Raw genomic sequence first — 21,835 nt, 5'->3', positions numbered from 1 at the left:
GGCAGTCCCTCCTGCCCTTCCCTCAGGGAAGAAAAGACTGCCATCCCCAGCCTCAGATAGCTGCTTTTATAAGCACTGGGGCCGGGGGCAGGGCCACATTCCAACCCACCCCTGGGGACATGGCCACACCTTCCCAAGTCCCACCCCCTGACCTCAGTGCTTATAAAAGCAGCTCTCCGAAGCAGAGGACGGCAGTCTCTTGTGGCCTCCCCAGAGGGGAGGGCAGAAGGGACTGCTGGCTGGGAACGCAGCTGGTGGGGGCTGTGGAGCCAGGCGGGGGTGTAGCTGAGGGGGGCGGACCCTGGGGAGGTGTGGCCATGCCCCTAGGAATGGGTTGGGGTGTGGCCCCATCCCCCTGAGCCCCCCCCCCCGAGCCCACCCCATAAAAAATTTATACCTACGTCACTGTCTGCGACATTTTCAGGATGCCGTATTTCAGCTCGAGCTGTCTTTTTTTGAAGGAGCTAAAATGTGGACTTGTTTTCCTGAAGTAGTCTGCAAGTCGTCTCCTGCTAGCTGTTCAACGCTGAGGAGATGTCTTATTTTTCCTGCTCGACAAGTAAAGTTGTTGGGTCAGTTTCTTCTGCCACTGGCGCCTGATATTTTGTGCTGCAGAGATTCTCCGTGCCTGCAGCTTTCTGCTTAAGGTTTTCCTGGGTTGTCTGCTCTGCAGGCTCTGATTTTGGGTGCCTTTTCAGCCCAACAAGTACGTAGTCGTGCTTAGCTCATCCTGACGATTCGGGCAATATAGTTTTCCCCGTTTTTGTTTTCAATTAGCTGTCTTTGAAGACACACAGACAAGACATGAAAACTGAAACGGATTCTGAAGTCTTGCTGCACAACATCGAAGACAGCTCATCGAAAATGAAAAAAGGGAAAACGATATTGTCTGAATCGGCAGGACAAACTGAGTGCAACCTTGTACATTTCAGACTGAAAAGGCATCCAGGATCGGAGCCTGCAGAGCAAATAATCTTTACCAAATAACTGCATGAGTGGAGAATCTCTTCAGAACAAAATGTCAGGTGCAAGAGCTTTAAAATTCAGGTGGGAGGAAATGGCGAGCGGGAGGGGGCCTCTTTCTCCTCTGATGCCTTTTTTGTCTGTGCTGTCCAAATTAAAAAATTAGAGGGCAGCTTTTTTAAAGACATCCTAGGACCGTGGTGGCGAACCTTTGACACTCCAGATGTTATGGACTACAATCCCCATCAGCCCCTGCCAGCTTGGCCAGTTGGTCATGCTGGCAGGGGCTGATGGGAATTGTAGTCCATAACATCTGGAGTGCCAAAAAGTTCGCCACCACTGTCCTAGGACGTCTTATTTGTGCTGAGAATAATGGACCAATGACAGTCAAAAGGGTGCCCTAAAGAAAGATGTGTATGGTTACTAACTCCCCACTCAAGCCAGCTCTTTCTCAACCAAGTTCCTTGTGGAGTGCAGGGCAGTTCTGCGATTGGTTGTTCCTCCAGCCTCCATGTATAAAGCGTGTCCAGACTCTGAGGGTTTTTGCCAAGCACAGAATGAGAAAGATGTCAGATATATCCAGTACCAATTGTTAATTTCCTTCCAAAATGATTTCATCATAATGTGATTGAAAAAAAATGCCTTTTTGGGGGGAAGGGACACTCTTTGAAGGTGGTTGGGGTTTTGTTGTTGTTGTTGTTTTAATTTGCCACAGGAAAAAGTCCTGACTAACTGCATAGTTCATTTTTTTCATTAACGCTGCTGGGAAAATAATTTAGGGGTATGGTTACAGCTTTACCAGTAAAATTGACCTGTGGGAGCTGGGTAAGTGCTGTTCAAACATAATATTCTCCTCTGACTTGATGATATGCCTTAAAATTTATATGTTTGAAACATAACTTCTTACATGTTTATTAATATTACCTTTATTTCCTAATCTTGTGTGGGTGGATAATTACTTCAGTCTTTTTAGAAAGCTTTGTAAGCGGGATTACAGAAGCTGGGAAAATGTCTCTGCCATTACAGAATGTGGATGAATCAAATTAATTCAGCCAAGAGAGAAAGAGGCCATTATATTTTGCTATAAAAATCACTACCAGCTACCTCATACAAACAATTAATTATACACCTTAGGGCTATTTCAGAGGCTGTATGCCTTGTTGCTGAGGAAATCTTATGAGGTATATTGGAAGCTAGCTTTTTATTTATTTATTTATTTTAGTTTCATATAAACTTTATTGGACATTAATAAAAGTACAATTTGTACATTCGTATTTTGACTTCATACATTTCATTTCAGTTTCGTACATTCCAATTCAAATAATTAAAAAAGAAATTATATTGTTTCCCCATATTGGAGATTTCGTACTTATACATCCTATTCAGCAGACTTCTCTCCTGATTTTAACGTTTCATAAATCAAAATTATCAAATATGTGGAAATGTTCTATATAAATCTGCACATATTGGTTCTATCTTATAGTATTTGTATACGGCTGTTATATTCAGACCTTGATATTTACACATTAAGATGTTTGTCTACTTTAGTCTACCTACTCATTTATTATATATTTATCTTTATCTTTATACTACTTGTCTAATACATGCTAATTCTATCTACACTTATCTGCCTGATAATATATTACTATATTATCAGGAAGCTAGCTTTTTAAAGAAGGATGTTGTTTCCTAGAATATATTTTGAGGCAAATGTTTAAGTTGAAGCATTTTTTTCTTTCTTCCAACCCCTTTAAACGTTGCATGTCTGCAGTTCCTAAAAGAAGCTTTATGGGTTACCAGGGGTGACCAACCTATGGTGCTCCAGATGTTCATGGACTACAATTCCCATCAGCCTCTGCCAGCATGGCCACCCTGGGTTAAGAACATAAGAACTAGCCTGCTGGATCAGACCAGAGTCCATCTAGTCCAGCATTCTGCTACTCGCAGTGGCCCACCAGGTGCCTTTGGGAGCTCACGTGCAGGATGTGAAAGCAATGGCCTTCTGCTGCTGCTGCTGCTGCTGCTGCTCCTGAGCACCTGGTCTGCTAAGGCATTTGCAATCTGAGATCAAGGAGGATCAAGATTGGTAGCCATAGATTGACTTCTCCTCCATAAATCTGTCCAAGCCCTTTTTAAAGCTATCCAGGTTAGTGGCCATCACCACCTCCTGTGGCAGCATATTCCAAACACCAATCACACGTTGTGGTGAAGAAGTGTTTCCTTTTATTAGTCCTAATTCTTCCCCCCAGCATTTTCAATGAATGCCCCCTGGTTCTAGTATTGTGAGAAAGAGAGAAAAATTTCTCTCTGTCAACATTTTCTACCCCATGCATAATTTTAAAGACTTCAATCAGATCCCCCCTCAGACGTCTCCTCTCCAAACTAAAGAGTCCCAAACGCTGCAGCCTCTCCTAATAAGAGAAGGGTTAGACCATCAAGCAGTGGGTGTTTGAGAGACTGTAGCAGAAGATCCCCACAGTAGTAACTATAGTAGAAACAGTAAAGCAACTTCTATCTTAGGGACTATTATTTAATTATGCACTTTATAAATATATATACTACATTCTCTACTTAAAGTGCCTAGCATGGCATGTGTTAAAATTTCATTTCATTTCCTAATTTCATTTCAAGTTTGCCACCCTTAATAAAACATTTGGGTAGCACTGCAATCTATAAGTGTTGTGTTAAAATGCACATTTGACTTATGATATCCACATTGGACTGAACGTCCAAACTATTCACAAAATCAGATACAACCATGCCACACTGTTGGACACTTCTTCATTCCTACTACTTATTTAAGATAACTCCCCACTAAGGACAACCCAAAGTTTTTTGCTGCGCTGGGTGACTTTAAAATTTGATTCTTCACTCCTTGTTGAAACAACTGCTCATTAATTGAACAAAGAGGAAGAGTTTGGACAATTACCCCAGTTTTCCGGTTTTCTCAACAGCAAGGAGTCTCAAAGCAGTTTACAAACTGCTTCCCTTTCTTTCCCCACAACAGATACCCTGTGACATAAGTGAGGCTGAGAGAGTTCTGAGAGAACTGTGATTGCTCCAAGGTCACCAATAGGATTCATGAGTGGCAACTAGGAAACAAGACTCTCCAGATTAGAGTCTGCCACTCTAGATGTGGGGAATCAAACTTGGTTCTCTAGATTAGAGTCCACTGTTCTTAACTACTATCCTGGCTTCTGATGACTGACCTTGACACTCTCTTATCACATTAGTGACTTAATTATTACGCTATTGTGCTCTGCATTAGCTAATATGGAATATTCCTGATAGGCTCTCAGCTACCTCCTTTGGAACACAGGCAATTCACTGAAAAAATAAAATAAATGTATTGTCGAAGGCTTTCACTGCTGGAATCACTAGAATATTGTGGGTTTTCTGGGTTGTATGGTTGTGTTCCTGTAGTATTTTTCTCCTGACGTTCTGCCTGTATCTGTGGCTGGTATCTTTTCTGAAGATGCAGGCAAGATGTCAGGAGAAAAATACTACGGGAACACAGCCTGCGGAGAAATGGCTCCTTCCCCCACTCCCTTTTATTTTTCTTTCTCCTCCTCCCCTTCTCCAACCAGGTACCAGGACTTAGAAATTCCAGAGAAACATCAGGAAGTGCTACCTGACCTAGGAGGAAAAGATATCTTGACCCAGCCTGACCAGGTCAAAAGAGGGTGGGGTCTGGGATCTGATAAATTGCTGGGTGGGAAAGAGTTGAGGTCTCTTCTCGCTTTCCTTCTGCTGGGGAGCAGACCTCTTGCCTGGGCTGTGAAGGCAGCAGCCATGTTTGGACCATGTGTTCTTCCAGGGAGCACACCCAGCCTGCGAGGTAATGAGAACGCTTTGAGAATTGCAACCTTCTAAATTTTGGATGCCTACTCTATGTCCAACAACTGCTAGATAGGGTATGTTAACAGATAGGGGCAGGGGATTTGCATTTATATCTCCTTTGCTTTGGCCTTGCTCAATCTGGTGCTATGCTAAAAGATCCGTGTGACTTTTATTTTTAATAAATACTTTTTAAACCTTAGATGTGGAGAACAGTTCTCTGTACCACGAATGCCCCACTGTCTTGATTGCGCTATCGAAACAGGAAGGGGAGGAAGGGTGAGCAGCTTTTCCTCCAGGACCTCTGGTCTGCCCTGTGGAACCCAGAGAGAGGGACCAAGGGGAAAACTGAGGCAGAGGCTTCATGGTTGGAAAGGAAGCTGGGGAATCCTGATCTTCCCCAAAGGCCAATCCTCAAATGAGTGGCAGAGATTTACCGAGAGAGAAAGCTAGCCCTCCCCAGGAAAAGTTGGCAACCCCTGGGAGAGTGCAGAGAGCGCCATACAACCCAGAAAACCCACAAAATCCTAATAAAATAAATGTATTAGATCTTCTGATCTAAGCTCTTAGGAATCACAAGTCGCTGAAATCCTCAAACTGCTTTGAAGCAAACCACAGTTTGTTGTACCAACCAAGTCAAGCACAACAATAGACAATTGGGGGGGGGGGGTGTTCCTTGCCCAGTTCGTGAACTGTTCACTTTCACTATGGAGAATCCCTAATCCCTACTTACTTACTTTTTTTTTGGGGGGGGGGGGGGGGGGGAAACAACTGGCCCAATGTTTTGTAGAGAATAAGGCCCAAGAAAAGATATTTATCACCCTAGTACAACAACTATATGTAAAGACCGTGAACTGACACATCAACTTGTAAGTGATAAATACGGTTTTTAAAATCTGGTGACTATGTCTTGCTTTCTTAGCTAATGAACAGGCCCCAATAATTGGTTTATGAGCAGAAAATGATTCATTGGGCTGGATCCAGCAGCAGATTCCTGCTAACAGAAGAGAGCCAATTTTTCCAGGTCCTTCCTTCAATACCACACACACACCCCAGTCACCCCCCCACCCCCGCCCACATGGTTTTTCTGGGGTTTGCGTGTCCCGCAGGAGTAGCATTTCAAGCATTACTTGTGGCTTCAGTAGAATGGTCGAAGATTCTTTCCAGCAGGGAAAACTATCAATCCCATTATCATTCATGTGTTCCTCATCTATATATGATTTACAGGCATAAAATACAAGGTCTGCAGATGTCTGATTTAAGGACAGACAGACAGAATATTTTTATTTTATCCGCCATGCTGAGGTTTGGGTGGCAGTTCAGTAATAATCCAAACCACTTGCTCATCCCTTCAGAATAACCTTCATTTCCTAAATTGGAGCGAACACATGAAGATGCCTTATGTTGAACCAGACCATCAGTCCATCAAAGTCAGTATTGGCCGGCAGCAGCTCTCCAGAGTTTCAGGCCGAGGTCTTTCCCATCACAAAGTGCCAGATGCTTTAAATGGAGAGCTCTTAAGAAGCCCAACACAAAGCAATTAGATGCTCTGTTCCTGCCAGCTGGATATTTCAAACATCTAACGGGCCACAACATGTGGCAGACTTGACAGGGCCTGAGAGGCATGTGTTGGGCAAGGTTTGAGAGTTATGGAATATTTATTAGGCATTAATTACCTGTTAACAACTAGGAATTGTACAAGAATGCTTTTAAAGGCTTGGTCAGAAAGCCTGCAACTGACATTAAAAGAAAGAGTGTAGTCTTACAGCAATGGAGACACGTATGTGTTGTTTTGACAGAGTGAGATGCAGGGCCAACTTCTGCCGTCCTGCTTTCTCCCAAGCCCTTTTATTGACAGTATTACAAGAGGAAAAACAATAAGGCAGGGTCAGGGGTTTGCATACCTGGATACAAGACAATAAAGTAACAGGGCAAAGGCGGGATTTGGGCAGGGGATTTGGCAATTGCGTATGCACATTGGAGTAGGAGGTCTTGCAGCCTCAGCGCCGGTTTCTCAGTCCACTGGTTTTGGAAGAGGTCAGTCGGGGTGTGAGATATCTCCTTTTCCGGGGGGGGGGTGCCCACCGTACTCGAGCATCCCAGGCACTCATGCCCTCCAACAAAAGAGGGAGAAGGAAATGGAAACAGGGAAGATAATGAAATATCTAAAAATTCTGAGTATTGTCCCTATCATTGAATCATTGAAGTGTTTCAGTTCCAATAAGAGCTTCATGCGGATTATTGAGCACACAAGGATTTGATTTGATAGGAACTACCAGAGTCTACTGTTTTTTTACTGAGGACTATCTTCCTTCGCTAGAATCTCTTCTGATTCCTGAAGTTTCAAATTACCTTGCCAAACATCTGAGGCTCTACTACAGAGGTCTTCAAACTATGGCCCTCCAGATGTTCAGGAACTACAATTCCCATCAGCCTCTCGTCGCCAGCATGGCCCGAAGTAGCAGGAGCTGATGGGAATTGTGGTTCATGGACCCTGTGAGCTCATCTGGAGAACACCATGAACACTAGGTCTATGTTAATGGAATATCATGAGTAGGGGTAGTTCCAAATTATTTTTGTTCCCGGGTTAACATCAGTTCTTATTACATCAGCTGGGGGTGAGATAATAGTAAATCCTCGTTATCTAACTCCCTCTTACCAGCATCTGTTACATCAGCTACTGAACCCAAGTTTACCTTCTGGCCAGCTGTTGATACCCCGTGTCTGAGGAGTGATTTTTTAATGCTGGAGATTGACAGTATTCATATTTCAGGGATTCCAGTCTTGTTAATATATCTGCCTGTTCAAGTTGAAGTAAAGCCTCAAAGGATTTCAATACATTCTAATCTTGTTGTTTTAATGATATTAGTAATAAAATGAAGACTATTCTGATTTGATATACATGCACTTAAAAATGTTTCTTGAAAGCTAGAAGGGGCACAGGGTCCACAGGAATGTTTCAAAGAAAGTCAATGTGAAATATAACAGAAGTAGAAAACTAAAGCTTGGAAGGAAAGGGGAAAGGGGGGGTGGGGACCCAAGAGAATAAACTGAAAGCAAAGCAGAATCATATGAGGCAGCCGTGGAAGGGATGCACTTAAAAGCAAATGACTAAATCTTGAACTAAAAAGCAGATGGCGTAAGGAAATCAATGAACACAGAAGAAGAAGAAAAAGAAGAAGAAGAAGAAGAAGAAGAAGAAGAAGAAGAAGAAGAAGAAGAAGAAGAAGAAGAAGAAGAAGAAGAAGAAGAAGAAGCAGAGGATGAGGAAGGGGAGGAAGAGGAGGGAGGGAGGGAGGAGGGAGGTTGGATTTATATCACCTGCAGTGTAGGAGACCTTCAAAGGGGCTTACAATCTCCACCATGTCACTTCCCCCTCACAACAAACACCCTGTGAGGTGGAGGTGGGGAGCTAAGAGAGCTCCCGAAGCTGTGATCTGGCCGAAGGTCACCCAACTGGACATGTGTGGGAGTGTACAGGCTAATCCTGGAAATTCTCCCAGATAAGCCTCCACAGCCTCAGGTGGCAGAGCAGAGAATCAAACCCGGTTCCTACAGATTAGATACACAAGCTCTTAACCTCCTACGCCACTGCTGAAAAGGAATGACCCGATCACGTATATAGACCCCTCTCCAAAAAAAAAAAAAAAAAAGATTTTAAATAGAGGAGCAGAAAATTAAAAAGCAGAAATAAGACAAGCAAAGAATTACAATAACTGGACTGAGATAAAATAAAAATTACAGAGAGATTTATCGTGTCTAGATAGCATAATATGTTTCCAAGACAGTTGGAAACTACATATTTTGAGCATATGCTTTCCAGAATTTGTTAAGAGGGACATCAGGCCGCTTGTGGTTTGCTCCAATGGAATGCAACCATCCCACATCACAACAAAAAAAGGCTGTTTATTTTCATCTGAGGAAAGCCGAAGCGCAAACAAGCTTAATGACAACTTGTTACATTTTCAGTCCAGCTATTTCTTGATTACGAGCATGTTTTTGTGTTCCTTGTTATGAATTCTTCTTAATGTCAAACAGTACTCCCTCCAATATATACATTAAGTTCCTTTATCATTTAAATTTCCAACTTATTTTACAGCTAGCAGTTTTAATGGAGGAGAAGTTAGCCCATCTTATAGCAGTGGTGGCTGTAACCTTATGCTTGCACGGTGCCAGAGGGTGGCACTCCAGAGCCCTCTCTGTGGGCACGCGATGTTCAGAGTTCGGTTTTCATGTGATATTAGTGCAATTATTTCCAGGGAGATTATTAGCACTCAAAACCTAAGACCTAGTCCGTTTGGGGAAGCCAGTGTAGGTAGCCCTGTTAAGCGCTGTTAAACCCTACTGATTTTCATGGGAAGAACAAAAGCGTGATCCTTTACCTGGGTGTAAGCTCGGTTGCTGGCAGTAGGGTTTGCTTCTGAGTAAACCCTCCTAGGGTCCCAATTCACCCGTTCGAAACATTGCACTGTGGGAACAGATCAGAATGTGTATAAAAATTGTATTTAATCCAGTGCCTGAACCAAGGATTTGCAAAGAATCAAAATGGGAGCTTCTGTATAGTGACCAGCAAGCCTGCAGTTTTGCAACAGGTCAAAGGAATGTTACCAGCAGCTTGCTAGTGAAGATGCTGGCAAGCAAGATAACATCTTTGGTATCTTAAGGCACCGAGGGCCCATATGCATGACAGCAGCAAGCAGATGCATTTTATTACCTCTGTTCTTGGGTTAAAGAAATGAATGTGATTAGTTAAATTACAAAGTGTTTCTCTATATATAGTTAAATGAACACATAAATGATAATGAGAGAGATTCACATGTATTAGTATTTTACTATAATTCTATAATTGTTAGAATCAGTGTAATGTATAAGTCTTGTAAACTTCATGTTTTAACATTTCAAACTGGGGATTTATTTAGAAACATGTGTACTGGGAAAAAATGAAAGTTTTATGAGCCAAAAGGAATCCTGTAATGCCCTGGGGTATAGCTCTCTGGGAGAAACCTAGCAAAACAGGGTTTTTTTCTTGGAGGGCAAGCTAATTTTATGGCAGCCCTTTGCATGTACCTAGAGGGCCATAAAGGTAACAGCATGTAGCGTTTGAGTAACAGAATATACTTAGAATACAGGCTGTCTTCATGTGACCAGATCTATCCAATTAGATTCTTAAGGTATATGAATCATAATACGTGGAACAAAAGGGGAGGACTGTGTGGCGTCTGTACTCTTTGCATCTACAAAACTAAAGGCTCTTCCTCTACTGGGTGTGTCTCTTGGCTTGGCAGGAGGCACCAGGGCCTCTCCCACTCGGGAGAGGGTGCCTTCTGTAACTTATCTGTATTCTGTAACGTTCTAAAATCCGTGTGTCTCAATTGAGAGAGAACTGGAAGTGTCCCTCCCTCGGGAGGGTTCACATTCTGTAAACTGTTCTATATTCTGCTAAGTAAAACTGTCTGTTTGTTTCTAATGTCAGATGTCTTTTGCTTTATTTCAAATTTTAAGTTTTTCTTAAAACTAACTCAGCTGTGTAGGGCCAGAGAGCGGCCCTGGCCCCACAGCACGGTTGCTTCAAACCAAAGCCACCAACAACCACCAAGCTTACTCCCGAGTAACGCGCTCCTTGGAGCCAACCGTTTTTTCTATACTAAAACCTCAGTATTCAGGTTAAATTGCCGTGTTGGCACTTTGCGATAAATAAGTGGGTTTCGGGTTGCAGTTTGGGCACTCGGTCTCAAAAAGGTTCGCCATCACTGATCTATGGCTACCAATGTTGATCCTCTTTGATCTGAGATTGCAAATGCCTTAGCAGGTGCTCAGGAGCAGCAGCTGCAGAGGGCCATTGCTTTCACATCCTGCATGTGAGCTCCCAAAGGCACCTGGTGGGCCACTGCGAGTAGCAGAGTGCTGGACTAGGTGGACTCTGGTCTGATCCAGCAGACTCTTTCTTATGTTCTTAATGGCATATACTGGTTTATGGATAAGCTAATTTAGCCTTAGAAATACTAACTGTCTACTGACAGTTGATGCGAATATGCCAGATCCAACAACAAAACTACCCTAACGTAGCCATAATAAAACCAACAGCCATAAGCCCACCATGTCTCAGCGTGCCCTATCGTGAATCTACTCCTTGGTACATCAACGTCAATACTGTCTGCTAAGTTTGGCAGCGGCTCTCCATGATCTCAGCAGATGCTCTGCCACTGAGTCATGGTCCTCCCTCAATATAAAAGCTATGAACTTAAACATCAAGCAGGCCATAAAAGCAAATAAAAGCAAATACTAGCACAGGAAATTAAAACCTGGGATAAAGCTTCAACTAAAAGCCTACAGAGGCCCAAATGCCTTAGCCTGGAGCTTAGATGCCAGCGCAGTATGCATCAGGCGGGCATCAAAAGAAAGGGTATACAAAATCAGTCGGGACTATAGGCCGCTATTTACATAATTTAGACATCCCTGCTCGATGAAGAGCTTTTACATTGGCACAAGTGAACGCCTTCCCATCAACTGTATGATCAGGAAGATTCTCTCTTGTCCCCTATTAGGAGAGCTTTTGCCCACGTGGGAGGCTCGGCAGATTCTGAACTCCACAGTATTCTTGATTGTCAATTACACGTGAGATTTCGTGATGAGTTCCTTTTGACCATCCTTCAGCCCAAAAGACTTGTAAATAAGGAGCAGACAGTCCAACACCTCCTGAATGATCATGACTCTGGAATTACTGAACTGGTTGCAAAAAAATTTGGCAGAGATTTTAAGAACAAAAATTGCCAAATGATCCTGATATTAATGTATGTTTTTATTTATGACTCTGACTGTTGTTCAATTCCCCTTTCTAATGCTTGTTATTTTTATAGCGTTTCATGGATATGCCAATAAAGGTGGATTTGATTTGATTTGGAAGGGGTTCCAAAGATAGTCGCCAGAACTGAGCAAGCTCTGTCTCTATTGATATATCCAATAGGAGCAGCAGTGGCGTAGGAGGTTAAGAGCTTGTATATCTAATCTGGAGGAACCAGGTTTGATTCCCAGCTCTGCCGCCTGAGCTGTGGAGGCATATCTGGGGAATTCAGAAATAGGCATTTAACATTTTGCTGACACTGTTATATCCTGGCACACAGAAACTAGCATCCCAGTAGATCTGCCCTAGTAATCTAGCCTGTAACGCAAGTTGCCACAGAGGTCTTTTGATGGGATCAAAAGGTCTGGTCTGAAGAGGGAACTGCAGACTTTGAAGGGAGTTTTGCATAAACCCAGGACAAATTCAGTACATTTTCCGTTTGCATTACAGTGGGTAGGTGAGTTTTCATAAAAGAGGCTTAAATCCTGGGATATGGTATGAGTTCTTCTCTACCTCAGTGATGGAGGTACCTATCAGCAGAGTAGAGCGGAGGTACCCATAGTAGACAAGGAGGTCTAGTAGTCCAACTGCCCACACTCAGCAGTCTCTCACCTTCTTGGAACAAGACATTTCACACGAGACGTTCTTTCCACAGGAAGGCTTTACTTGTTAGTTAGGAGCAGAAGTAGCGTAGGAGGTTAGGAGCTCGTGTATCTAATCTGGAGGAACCGGGTTTGATTCCCCGCTCTGCTGCCTGAGCTGTGGAGGCTTATCTGGGGAATTCAGATTAGCCTGGGCACTCCCACACACGCCAGCTGGGTGACCTTGGGCTAGTCACAGCTTCTCAGAGCTCTCTCAGCCCCACCTACCTCACAGGGTGTTTGTTGTGAGGGGGGAAGGGCAAGGAGATTGTCAGCCCCTTTGAGTCTCCTACAGGAGAGAAAGGGGGGATAGAAATCCAACCTCCTCCTCCTCTCCCTCCTCAGCCGGTCCCTCCTCCTCCTCCTCCTCCTCCTCCTCCTCCTCCTCTTCTTCTTCTTCTTCTTCTTCTTCTTCTTCTTCTTCTTCTTCTTCTTCTTCTTCTTCTTCAATGACATCCACTCTGATTGGAATATGCCCTCCCAGTATTCAATTCAAATCCAATTCCCCTAAATTCCAAGAATGAGCTTTGGGAAAAAAAAATATTTTGCAAATTTGCAGCAGGTGCCAGGAGTGGGTGATTGGGACTGGCTAGTGCCTGAGATATCACCAAGGAACCTCTTCTCTCATCTTCTGAGCCGTTTTGCACCTTAAAAAAAAAAGGTTCAAGTAGTGAAGTGAAAGGATGGATAATGGTTTTAAGAACACAAGAAAGGAAGATAGAAGAGTTTTGGATTTATACCCTGCTTTCCTCTACATTTAAGGAGTCTCAAAGTGGCTTACATTCACCTTCCCTACCCCTCCCCACATCAGATACCTTAAGGGGCAGCTGGGGCTGAGAGAGTTCTGAGAGAACTGTGACAAACCCAAGGTCAACCAGCAGGCTTCATGTGTAGGAGTAGGGAAACAAACCTGGTTCACCAGCTAACAGGCTGTTGCTCGTGTAGAAGAGTTGAGAATCAAACCTCGTTCTTCAGTTTAGAGTCCCCAGCCCTTGATCACTACACCATGCTGGCTCTTTTCAAGGATTTTTAAAACATGGACTGAAGAATAGGAGGGCTGCGATTCTACCATGGTTAAGGACTCCTGCATGTGAGTCTTCTTGTGTTTATAATGTGGACTTTCACTCCAACTTCAAATATAAGTCTCTTTCTTAAATCTTTCACTATTAGTAAGTTTCACTCCCACTGCAGGGTCCAGATGACAGAAGCATACAAGGTTTCCTGCAATATTAAAAAATCATATATACCTCTTTTGGAACTGTATATGATGAATCTAAGAATGCAAACAACTCTGCATGGAAAAAGCTATTTTACATGGCTTGCAAAGCCCTTAACCACCTAGTTTGGGGATTCTTTTTGTGCAAAACTGTATGTCTCCAAGTAGGAGGCCTGGCCTACACATTGGATTTGAGATGCCAATCAATTTACCAGTGAGGCAAATATTGTCAATCTGCCTGTTATCTGACTGCACTCAAATATTACCAAAATATAACTTGAAGCCAAGAACGCCCTTGTGTAGCTGGTTAGCCTCTCTTTTTTCCTATCTGCATCATGTATCAAATGCAGGGATGACGACGGCCAAGCACTACAAGAAGGTAGGTAACAACACACTGAACATGAGTGGGTATTCCCTGTCTGAATCACAATCACATCTGGAAACTCAAAAGTTTTTTTTTTCTTCTTAAAGTTGCAATGTGTCTTTCATTTGTCTGATCCCTTATTTTAAAATATGGTGATTTAGGCTATCCAAAGCATTTCAGGATAAAGCCAAGAAGAACAGCTCAGTATCTGAATATCATTCACATATGTTGTATAATACTTTAGCTACAAATGATAGCTGATTAAAATCATTTATAATTTATTCCCTGGTTTTATATAACAAAGGAAGTTGGATGTCTGCAGTTAACATCTCTCTGATATTCTCTCTTTCAGTTCTGCTAAACTAACATTAAAGATATTTGAGAACATACTACTTGTCAATTGACAATTTAATCTATTAAGGTTGCAATCCTAAGAACAATTCCCTGGAAGTGAGCCCCACAGAACAAAATAGGATGTACTTCCGAGTAGATCTGTTTAGGCTTGCTCCCTAACTGCCCATTTTCCAGAGATCTGCTGTCATCATTCTTTTCCGAAATCAAACTATTGTACTTGCTAGTCAAAACGACAAATTCATTTCTCCCAAGCAGAAGGATTCCAAAGCTCATCAAAAGAACCTCTGAGCTAAGGTGGGCAAAACAGAACACACTCTCGAAATTTAACACTTCCTTGCTCAAAGCCATGCAAAGTGTGCAGCTGCCAGTGAAAAGGAAATCAAACCATGAGGGTCTAAGCAACAAATGAGACAGTCCACTGACTAATGCAACACGTCCAATGAAATTAAGTTGCCACTCTATGTCCAGCCCCACCTGTTGGGTACACACAGTTGAAACAGCTGGTGAAAATAAGAGGAAGATTATCAAAGATTCAACGAACAGGAAAAGGAAGAACAATAAAAAGGACAGAGAAAGCTAGACCAGTTGGACATTCTTTCATTAGAAAAGGGCTTCAAATTCTAGCTCTAGAGGCCCCTTCTGCACATGCAGAATAATGCACTTTCAATCCACTTTCAATGCACTTTGCAGCTGGATTTTACTGTGCGCAATAGCAAAATCCACTTGCAAACAATTGTGAAAGTGGGTTGAAAGTGCATTATTCTGCGTGTGTGGAAGGGGCCTCTCTGTCGGGCATACTCACAGACACCTATCCTTCCCATTCGACAATATCATCCCCAACGGCTCCTCCTTCCAGCCCCTAAAAGTTCTCTTGGAAAAAAACCTGTGGGACAGATACAACTGCTTCCTATAGCGAGAAAACACAAGGAGGTTGGGCTAGTGAATGGTGAATGGTAAAAATGCTAACGTACAGCTATAAAGTTGAAACAGGAGCAAACTGGAGGACCAGTATAAAACAATGGATGTTATTGCAGCACTAAGTTAAAACTATTCCCAGTTACATGAAAGGACAGCAATTTCAAATAGGGTTAGAGGATTGCTTACTGTACAATACAAAATCATGGTAAGGTGGACTGATCTTCCGTTGCTAAATAGAAAAAAAAAGGGGGGGGGGGACTCTTCCTTAATTTACCCAAATCTCTAACAGCATCTGTATGTAATCCCTTTTTTAAATGTGATCACCTTTTCATTAGGTTTTTGTCAAAGAACCAACCTTGGCTTTACCAGTTAGCAAGAAACAAGCAAGCAAAAAACATGCTTGATATATAGTAAAATAAAAAAGAACTGAATATTTTGGTACAACTGTCATATCAAATCCAAGATATGTTTTTTATTCATTTTATTACTGCCCCTCAATTTGCTTTTCACGATAACATCTTGGAAACGCACTCGTCTATCTAGTAAATTGTTAAAGTCCTAGAATCGGAAGACCTCCAAAGAATTACAAAATGTTCTTTACATACAACATACCCTTCCCACAGATATTTTACCCACCTGTCCTCCCTCAACAGCTCTAGACATTCCCTAAATGCCACCCCCCAAAAAAATCTGAACAGCAAACACACACATTCTGGTGCAATTCACTGTACCACTACAGCCAACTCTCTTCCCTCCCCGGTTTTCACCCACTTTCCTGCTGGTACTGTTCAAAGATCTTCACTATAAATATCCCAGTCACCTCCACAAACGTACTTCTCAATCGGAGCTGCCAATGAATGGGAGTGGACTGGCCGTGTATCTTCACCTGTTCATACAGACACAACCAGGCCAGCTCCAGAGCTTGGTGATGCTCGGAATCACATGACCAGCAAAGACCCAATTTCACCAAGGGTGCCATTCACCAAGGGAGCCCCCCAATGGTCAAAGGTGGTTCAAGAACTACAATTCCCATCAGTCCCTCGGGCAGATTTCTCTCTTTCTCACAATACTAGAACCAGGGGGCATTCATTGAAAATGCTGGGGGGGAGAATTAGGACTAATAAAAGGAAACACTTCTTCACACGACGTGTGATTGGTGTTTGGAATATGCTGCCACAGAAGGTGGTGATGGCCGCTAGCCTGGATAGCTTTAAAAGGGGCCTGGACAGATTTAAGGAGGAGAAGTCGATCTATGGCTACCAATCTTGATCCTCCTTGATCTCAGATTGCAAATGCCTTAGCAGACCAGGTGCTCAGGAGCAGCAGCAGCAGCAGGCCATTGTTTTCACATCCTGCACGTGAGCTCCCAAAGGCACCTGGTGGGCCACTGCGAGTAGCAGAGTGCTGGACTGGGTGGACTCTGGTCTGATCCAGCAGCCTCTTTCTTATGTTCTTAAGAGAATCTTTAGGTTGCACACACTGGCTCTTCCAGTTGCGCAGAGTCCATAGGGGTCACACGTTCAAAGACCCAAATCCTGTAGTCAGCATGGATCATAGTAATGTTCTCATTGTAGCTTCCCCTAACACACAGGTGTCAAACTCGCGGCCCTCCAGATGTTATGGACTACAGTTCCCATCATGCCCTGCCAGCATGATGGGAACTGTAGTCCATAACATCTGGAAAGTCACGAGTTTGACACCTAAGTGGCCTAACGCATGTACTTTCTATTGCATCAGAGATTATACATGGATGCTTTTGTCCGATTGTGGATGCTAAAACAGATACAGCACAGCTTTAGTAAATATTCCCTGCGGATGCCTCCTTGACTTCCTTACATGTAAGCAAAAGATTCCAATTATTAAAAAATGTACACATACAAATGTACACACAAATGTACACACACAAGCCTTTCTTAAAACTCTGGAAAAGGTGGATTACATAACAGAAACTACTGATCCTGTGTTATTCAAACCATTCTTCGAATGGGTGATTCTACACAATTGAGACATTTGCTTTGGTTGTTAAGCTAGTCAGGACGCGAGGACGCAATCCTGCTTCAAACAAAACAGTAAGTGAATGCAGAATCAGAATATTGTCAGAGTGGTTTGAATGGAAGCGTCACATTCATTTGATGTTTGTTTTTGTTGGAATCTGCCTTATCACACTTTCCGTTCCACTATAAGGTATGTATACAGAAAAGCAACCTACATTTCAAATGACCTAGTCAGTTGTCTTTCCAATAGCTTATGGGAGGCTGAAGAACGTGGACATCCCTGCAGCCCATTGGAATTTACTTTGCGAGGAGGCAGAATATTTATCTACGAAGCACTAGCATCTGGTGAGCCCTACCTTTACTCATAAGTAAGCCATTTTTTTTTTAAAAAAAAATAGGATTTATTTGCAAGCAAGTCTGTTGGGTTTTGAAGCCTAAAGCGGCAATTTTGCAGCTTCAATCCCATCAAAGTCAGTGGGGTTTAATTGCTAACTAAATCTATTTTAAGGAAATTGCATTTTACTCCTGAATAAACAGACGAGAGGCCACTGCATAGGCCAAAAGGGTTGGGGAAAGGCTGCTTGTCAAAACGGCACTTTTAACCTAAAGAGATACTATCCATCCATAGAAACAGTAGGGAAACTTTGCTTCTTTATACATTTTTGGGGGGAAACAGTGCAGCTAAAGGCAATACGCTCCCACGACATTAAGAGCGGGGACTGCTCACACTCCTGCTAGAAATGAAATTTGGAGGGATTTCTTCGATACATAAATCTTAACCTCTCAGAAACCTGCTCAAAACCTCGCAGAAATCTGGCTATTCGGGGCTTTGGCACCAAGTCAGATACCTTGGTTGTTCTTTAGATTTCAGCTGTCTTGTATTCCCTCTTTCTCGCTGGACCTCTAAAGCATGTGCTTAAAAATAGACCACCAGTAAGCTGAGCTTTATGATTTACTCAGATAATCTCTCTCTCTCTCCTCTCCTAAAAACACACAATTTATTTTGTCCACCAGCTGAGTGGCAGGGAGTCAACAATAATCCTGTGTGACCCTGTAAACCCACCTCATGCCTAGCAGGTCTCTCCCCACTTTCTCCCCTGGCAGCTACTGCGTGTGCACACCTAGCTGGTGAGCCTGATTTCGACAATCAAGGAGATACAGACCTAAAAACAAGCAGGCGTGACTTCCTGCCTTTTGCCCGTGGGTTGTGTTTAGGGCTGGAGCTCGAAGCGTATGTGTTTGTGTGTCACGACACATTCTTACGCTGCCAGGTAAGACAACACTGGAAAGCAGAACAGTTTCCCCTTTGTGTTATTTTTTCCCCCTCTATTCTGAAGTACGTAGATTTCTCCCAAACACCATGCCAATTTCTTCCAAATAATGATTTTAATAACCCACTTTTACGCACAGCAGAACAGAACAAGCACCCTCGACCCACTAGCTTTCTAGGATCGCAGTCAACTCGAATGCATCAGAACAGAGTCCTCAGGAGGTCTTTCTCACCGACTGACTGCGGATTCCCTTACTTATTCTCAGTACAAGCCCGGAAGGCTACTGGCATTGGAGGAAGCCCTGCAGGGCTATAAATAGACACTGTGCATGGGGTGGGAGGGGAATTTGCAGTAGCACATTCCTAAAGATGCTGCAGAGAAGCTCTTCCCCGGGATTAATTCATGGAGAAAAAGATGGTTAGGAAGCTCAATGACATACTAAAGGGAGACAGTGCTGGAAAGGAGCCGCTCCTCCAGGGAAGGTGGGTTAGGAGTGCTGTGAACAGCAGATTGAGGAGGAGGAGGGGTTTCCCCTGGGGGAACAGGAACAAGAGGTCAAGAGGGGCAGGAGAAAGCATCCCTTCAGTTATGAATGGGGGGAAAGGGGTGGAGATTCTCCTAATTGTGATCAGAGGACCGGCTTGCAAGGTTTAGGTACATAACGGTGACCTTGGCTTTAGGACGCAGCAGTTTGCTTGAAGAAGGAACGCCTCTCAGGTGTAGGGATTTGCAGGTAATCCCACAGGCAGAAAAGAAAGAGTGGCAGCTTTCCCGCACTCACCAGCCTGAACTGTGACTCTAACGGCATCATTCAAACTTTGTGACACGCAAGGGCTCCGTTGGGACAAAGATATCTGGGTTTTATTTGGTAGGCAGGTCTCCCTTGGTCATAGTCAATTCAAAACAAGCTAACAGCCAGCAAGTGACAGAGCATCAACAGATAGTTACAAAACAGTCCCTTCCACCAATGCGAGCACATCAACGCATGCTGTCTTTATTGTGCTTCGCTCTCTGCACCCCATCAGATACCTTAAGCCATGCTTGGTGTACACTGAAGTTCACCTGTGCATCCTTCACAGGGACCCTTCACAAACACCACAAGACTCTTAGGCACCCCAACTCAGAAGTCCTCTGCAGCCTACTTCGTGGGGCTTACCCCCAGGGAAGGACTGCCCTGCAGATTGACCACATCAAGCATCACACTCCAAGCTCCACAACACCATCCGTGTCCTCTACTAGTGGCACACACCCCCCCCCCCACCACCACCACACTCCAAATGCCACTGGAGGCTGTAGGATTGACAGCTCTCGCCTAGTACTCCTCCAGCCTGCCTCCCGTTCCAAGAACTTCCTTGGAGTAAAAGTTTGCAACCCCTACGGACACCAGATCGGTCCCGGGGAGAAGGAATCCACATGTGCCAATGTACACAGCAAGAATCTCCCAACTGCCTGAGCTGACCTCGTAATCTAAAAAGACACATCTCAAGGAGGACGGGATGGCACTTGGACGAGACGGGGCAGCATTTCCGTCTCTGCATCTGGGGGCAACGGGTAGGGGGCACGCTAGGCGGCGGGGGCCCACTCACCGTCCTCCAGAGGGGCTGCCTCTTGGCCCGGACCGAGGCAGCGGCGACGATGAGGTGGGAGACGGCCACCCCGAAGCCGAAGAGGACGGCCAAGAGGGTGCGGACGGGCAGGAGGGCGTAGGAGACGAAGGTGACCAGCATGAGCTGCCACATGCCCTGCTCGGGGGCGCCGGGGGGCTCCAGGCCGTAGGCGCCCAGGGAGAAGGGGCAGCAGAGGAAGGCGAAGGTGAAGGCGAAGAGCAGGGTGAGCTTGACGATCTGCTGGAGCTGGGTGACCTGCAGGTACTTGACGTTGGTGACGATGAAGAGGGAGAGGAAGATGATGCAGTGCACCGGGTGGGAGCCCTTGGTGATGCTCAGGCTCGGGGCCGACAGGTGCTCCAGCAGGGCCAGGCTGGCGGTCAGCACGATCAGCACGGCCAGCGCCTTCAGGGTGGAGGTCTGCTCCAGCTTCAGGTTGTAGTTCTGGAAGAGCGACTCCAGCTCCTTGCACGCGAACTGGTCCTCGCAGGCCGACACGTCCAGCAGCGCGGCGGCGGCGGGCGCCGCTCCCGAGGCTGGCGGCGGGGCGGCCGGGGCAGGCGGCGGCGGCCCGGCCGAGCAGCAGCAAGCGCGGCAGCCCCGCTTCTTCCTCCCGCCCGCCTTCTGGGCTTTCGCACCCGGCCTGTCCTCCATGTCAGGGCCATTCATGAACCCCGGGGCTGGGAGGCGCCGCGCAGGACCCACTCATGAGACGGGGGCCAGCAGCCCGGCACAGACCGCAACGGCAGCCGCCGCCGCCGCCGCCCCCCCCCCAAAAAAAAAGCCGCCGCTTGGAAAGACCCGCCCCCCCCCTCCGCTCCACCACCACCACCACCGCCGCCGGGCGAGGCGGCGCTCGGGGCGCTCCGACGGACGGGGGAGCTGCGGCTGCCTTCCACCGCCTCGCCTGCCCGCCGGGGATGCGAAGCTGCCTCAGGCGGCGTCCCAACCTGGCCGAGCGCACGGAGCGCGCGCGCGCACCAGAGGGAAGCCGCCGCCGCCGCCGCCGCCGCCGCTCAACAGGCTGGGCTGGCTGGAGGAGGAGGAGGAGGGGGGGGAGCGAGGAGGGGGTGGGTGGGCGGGGGGGGGGGAGAGAGTCCCGCGCAGGTTTCCTAGGGGATTCCCCCCCGCGCCCCACGGCGGGAAGCCTCGCGGACGCCCCCCAGACACCGCCGCCGAGGGGCTGCCCGGAGGAGGAGGAGGGGGGAGGCGGGAGGAGGCAGGGAGAGACGGGGCGATCCCCTGCCTACGTCCGAAAGCATTTTGCGCGGACCGGGGGGGGGGGGGGGGGCTGCGCCTGCGCACTGGCCGCCGCTGGAGGAGCCAGACGCGGCTCCCCGAACGGGTGTGCGCCTATCCAAAAAAGAGGGAGGGGGGGGGCTGCGTTGGAGTAGGCGCCTTCCCCCCCCCCCTCACACGCACACCCCTCACGCCCCCTCCCGCGCACGCTTCGGAGGGCTTTAACCCCCCCCCTTCACACACACACACAAACACACACCAAAAAATAAAAACAACACAACTTTTTGTCACGTTTCCCTGCGATTAGAATGGGTCCCACAGACTGCATTCGGCACAAGGGACTGCGGGGGTGGGGGGTGCGCTCACAGGGAGGTCCGCACCCTGCTTTTGAACTCTGGTCGCTGCAAAGCCGAGTTTGAGACGAGAATTGAGACTGAAGCACTCTTTTTAGGGCGAGGTGGGTGGGGTGGGGGTGGGGCGCTTTAGCCTCGATTCACCCCATAGCCGGAAGATTTTCTTCGGTGGGGGCCAAGGAGTTCAGCGGTGGCCAGCCCATCGTGATTTTATTTCATTTATTATTTATTCAGCTG

The 21,835-nt window shown here is 45.8% G+C and overlaps 1 protein-coding gene across 5 annotated transcripts in view; it reads right to left on the bottom strand.

Annotated features, from left to right (window-relative positions):
* The window catches only part of ADCY1 (adenylate cyclase 1), a 274,661-nt gene extending 253,893 nt beyond the window's left edge, over positions 1-20,768 (bottom strand). For all 5 annotated transcript variants that reach the window (XR_007245741.1, XR_007245742.1, XR_007245743.1 and 2 more), the window contains exon 1: positions 19,986-20,768. Coding sequence is in view for 2 of the 5 variants with exons in the window: in XM_048510692.1 (XP_048366649.1) it covers positions 19,986-20,675 (690 nt within the window). In the remaining 3 variants the exon portion in view is untranslated. The remainder of the gene's footprint in view (positions 1-19,985) is intronic.
* Between the last annotated feature and the right edge of the window lie 1,067 nt (positions 20,769-21,835).

The sequence above is a fragment of the Sphaerodactylus townsendi genome, linkage group LG11 (assembly GCF_021028975.2).
Source record: "Sphaerodactylus townsendi isolate TG3544 linkage group LG11, MPM_Stown_v2.3, whole genome shotgun sequence".
In the NCBI taxonomy this organism is placed as follows: Eukaryota; Metazoa; Chordata; class Lepidosauria; order Squamata; family Sphaerodactylidae; genus Sphaerodactylus; species Sphaerodactylus townsendi.
This window is presented reverse-complemented; position numbering and strand designations above follow the sequence as displayed.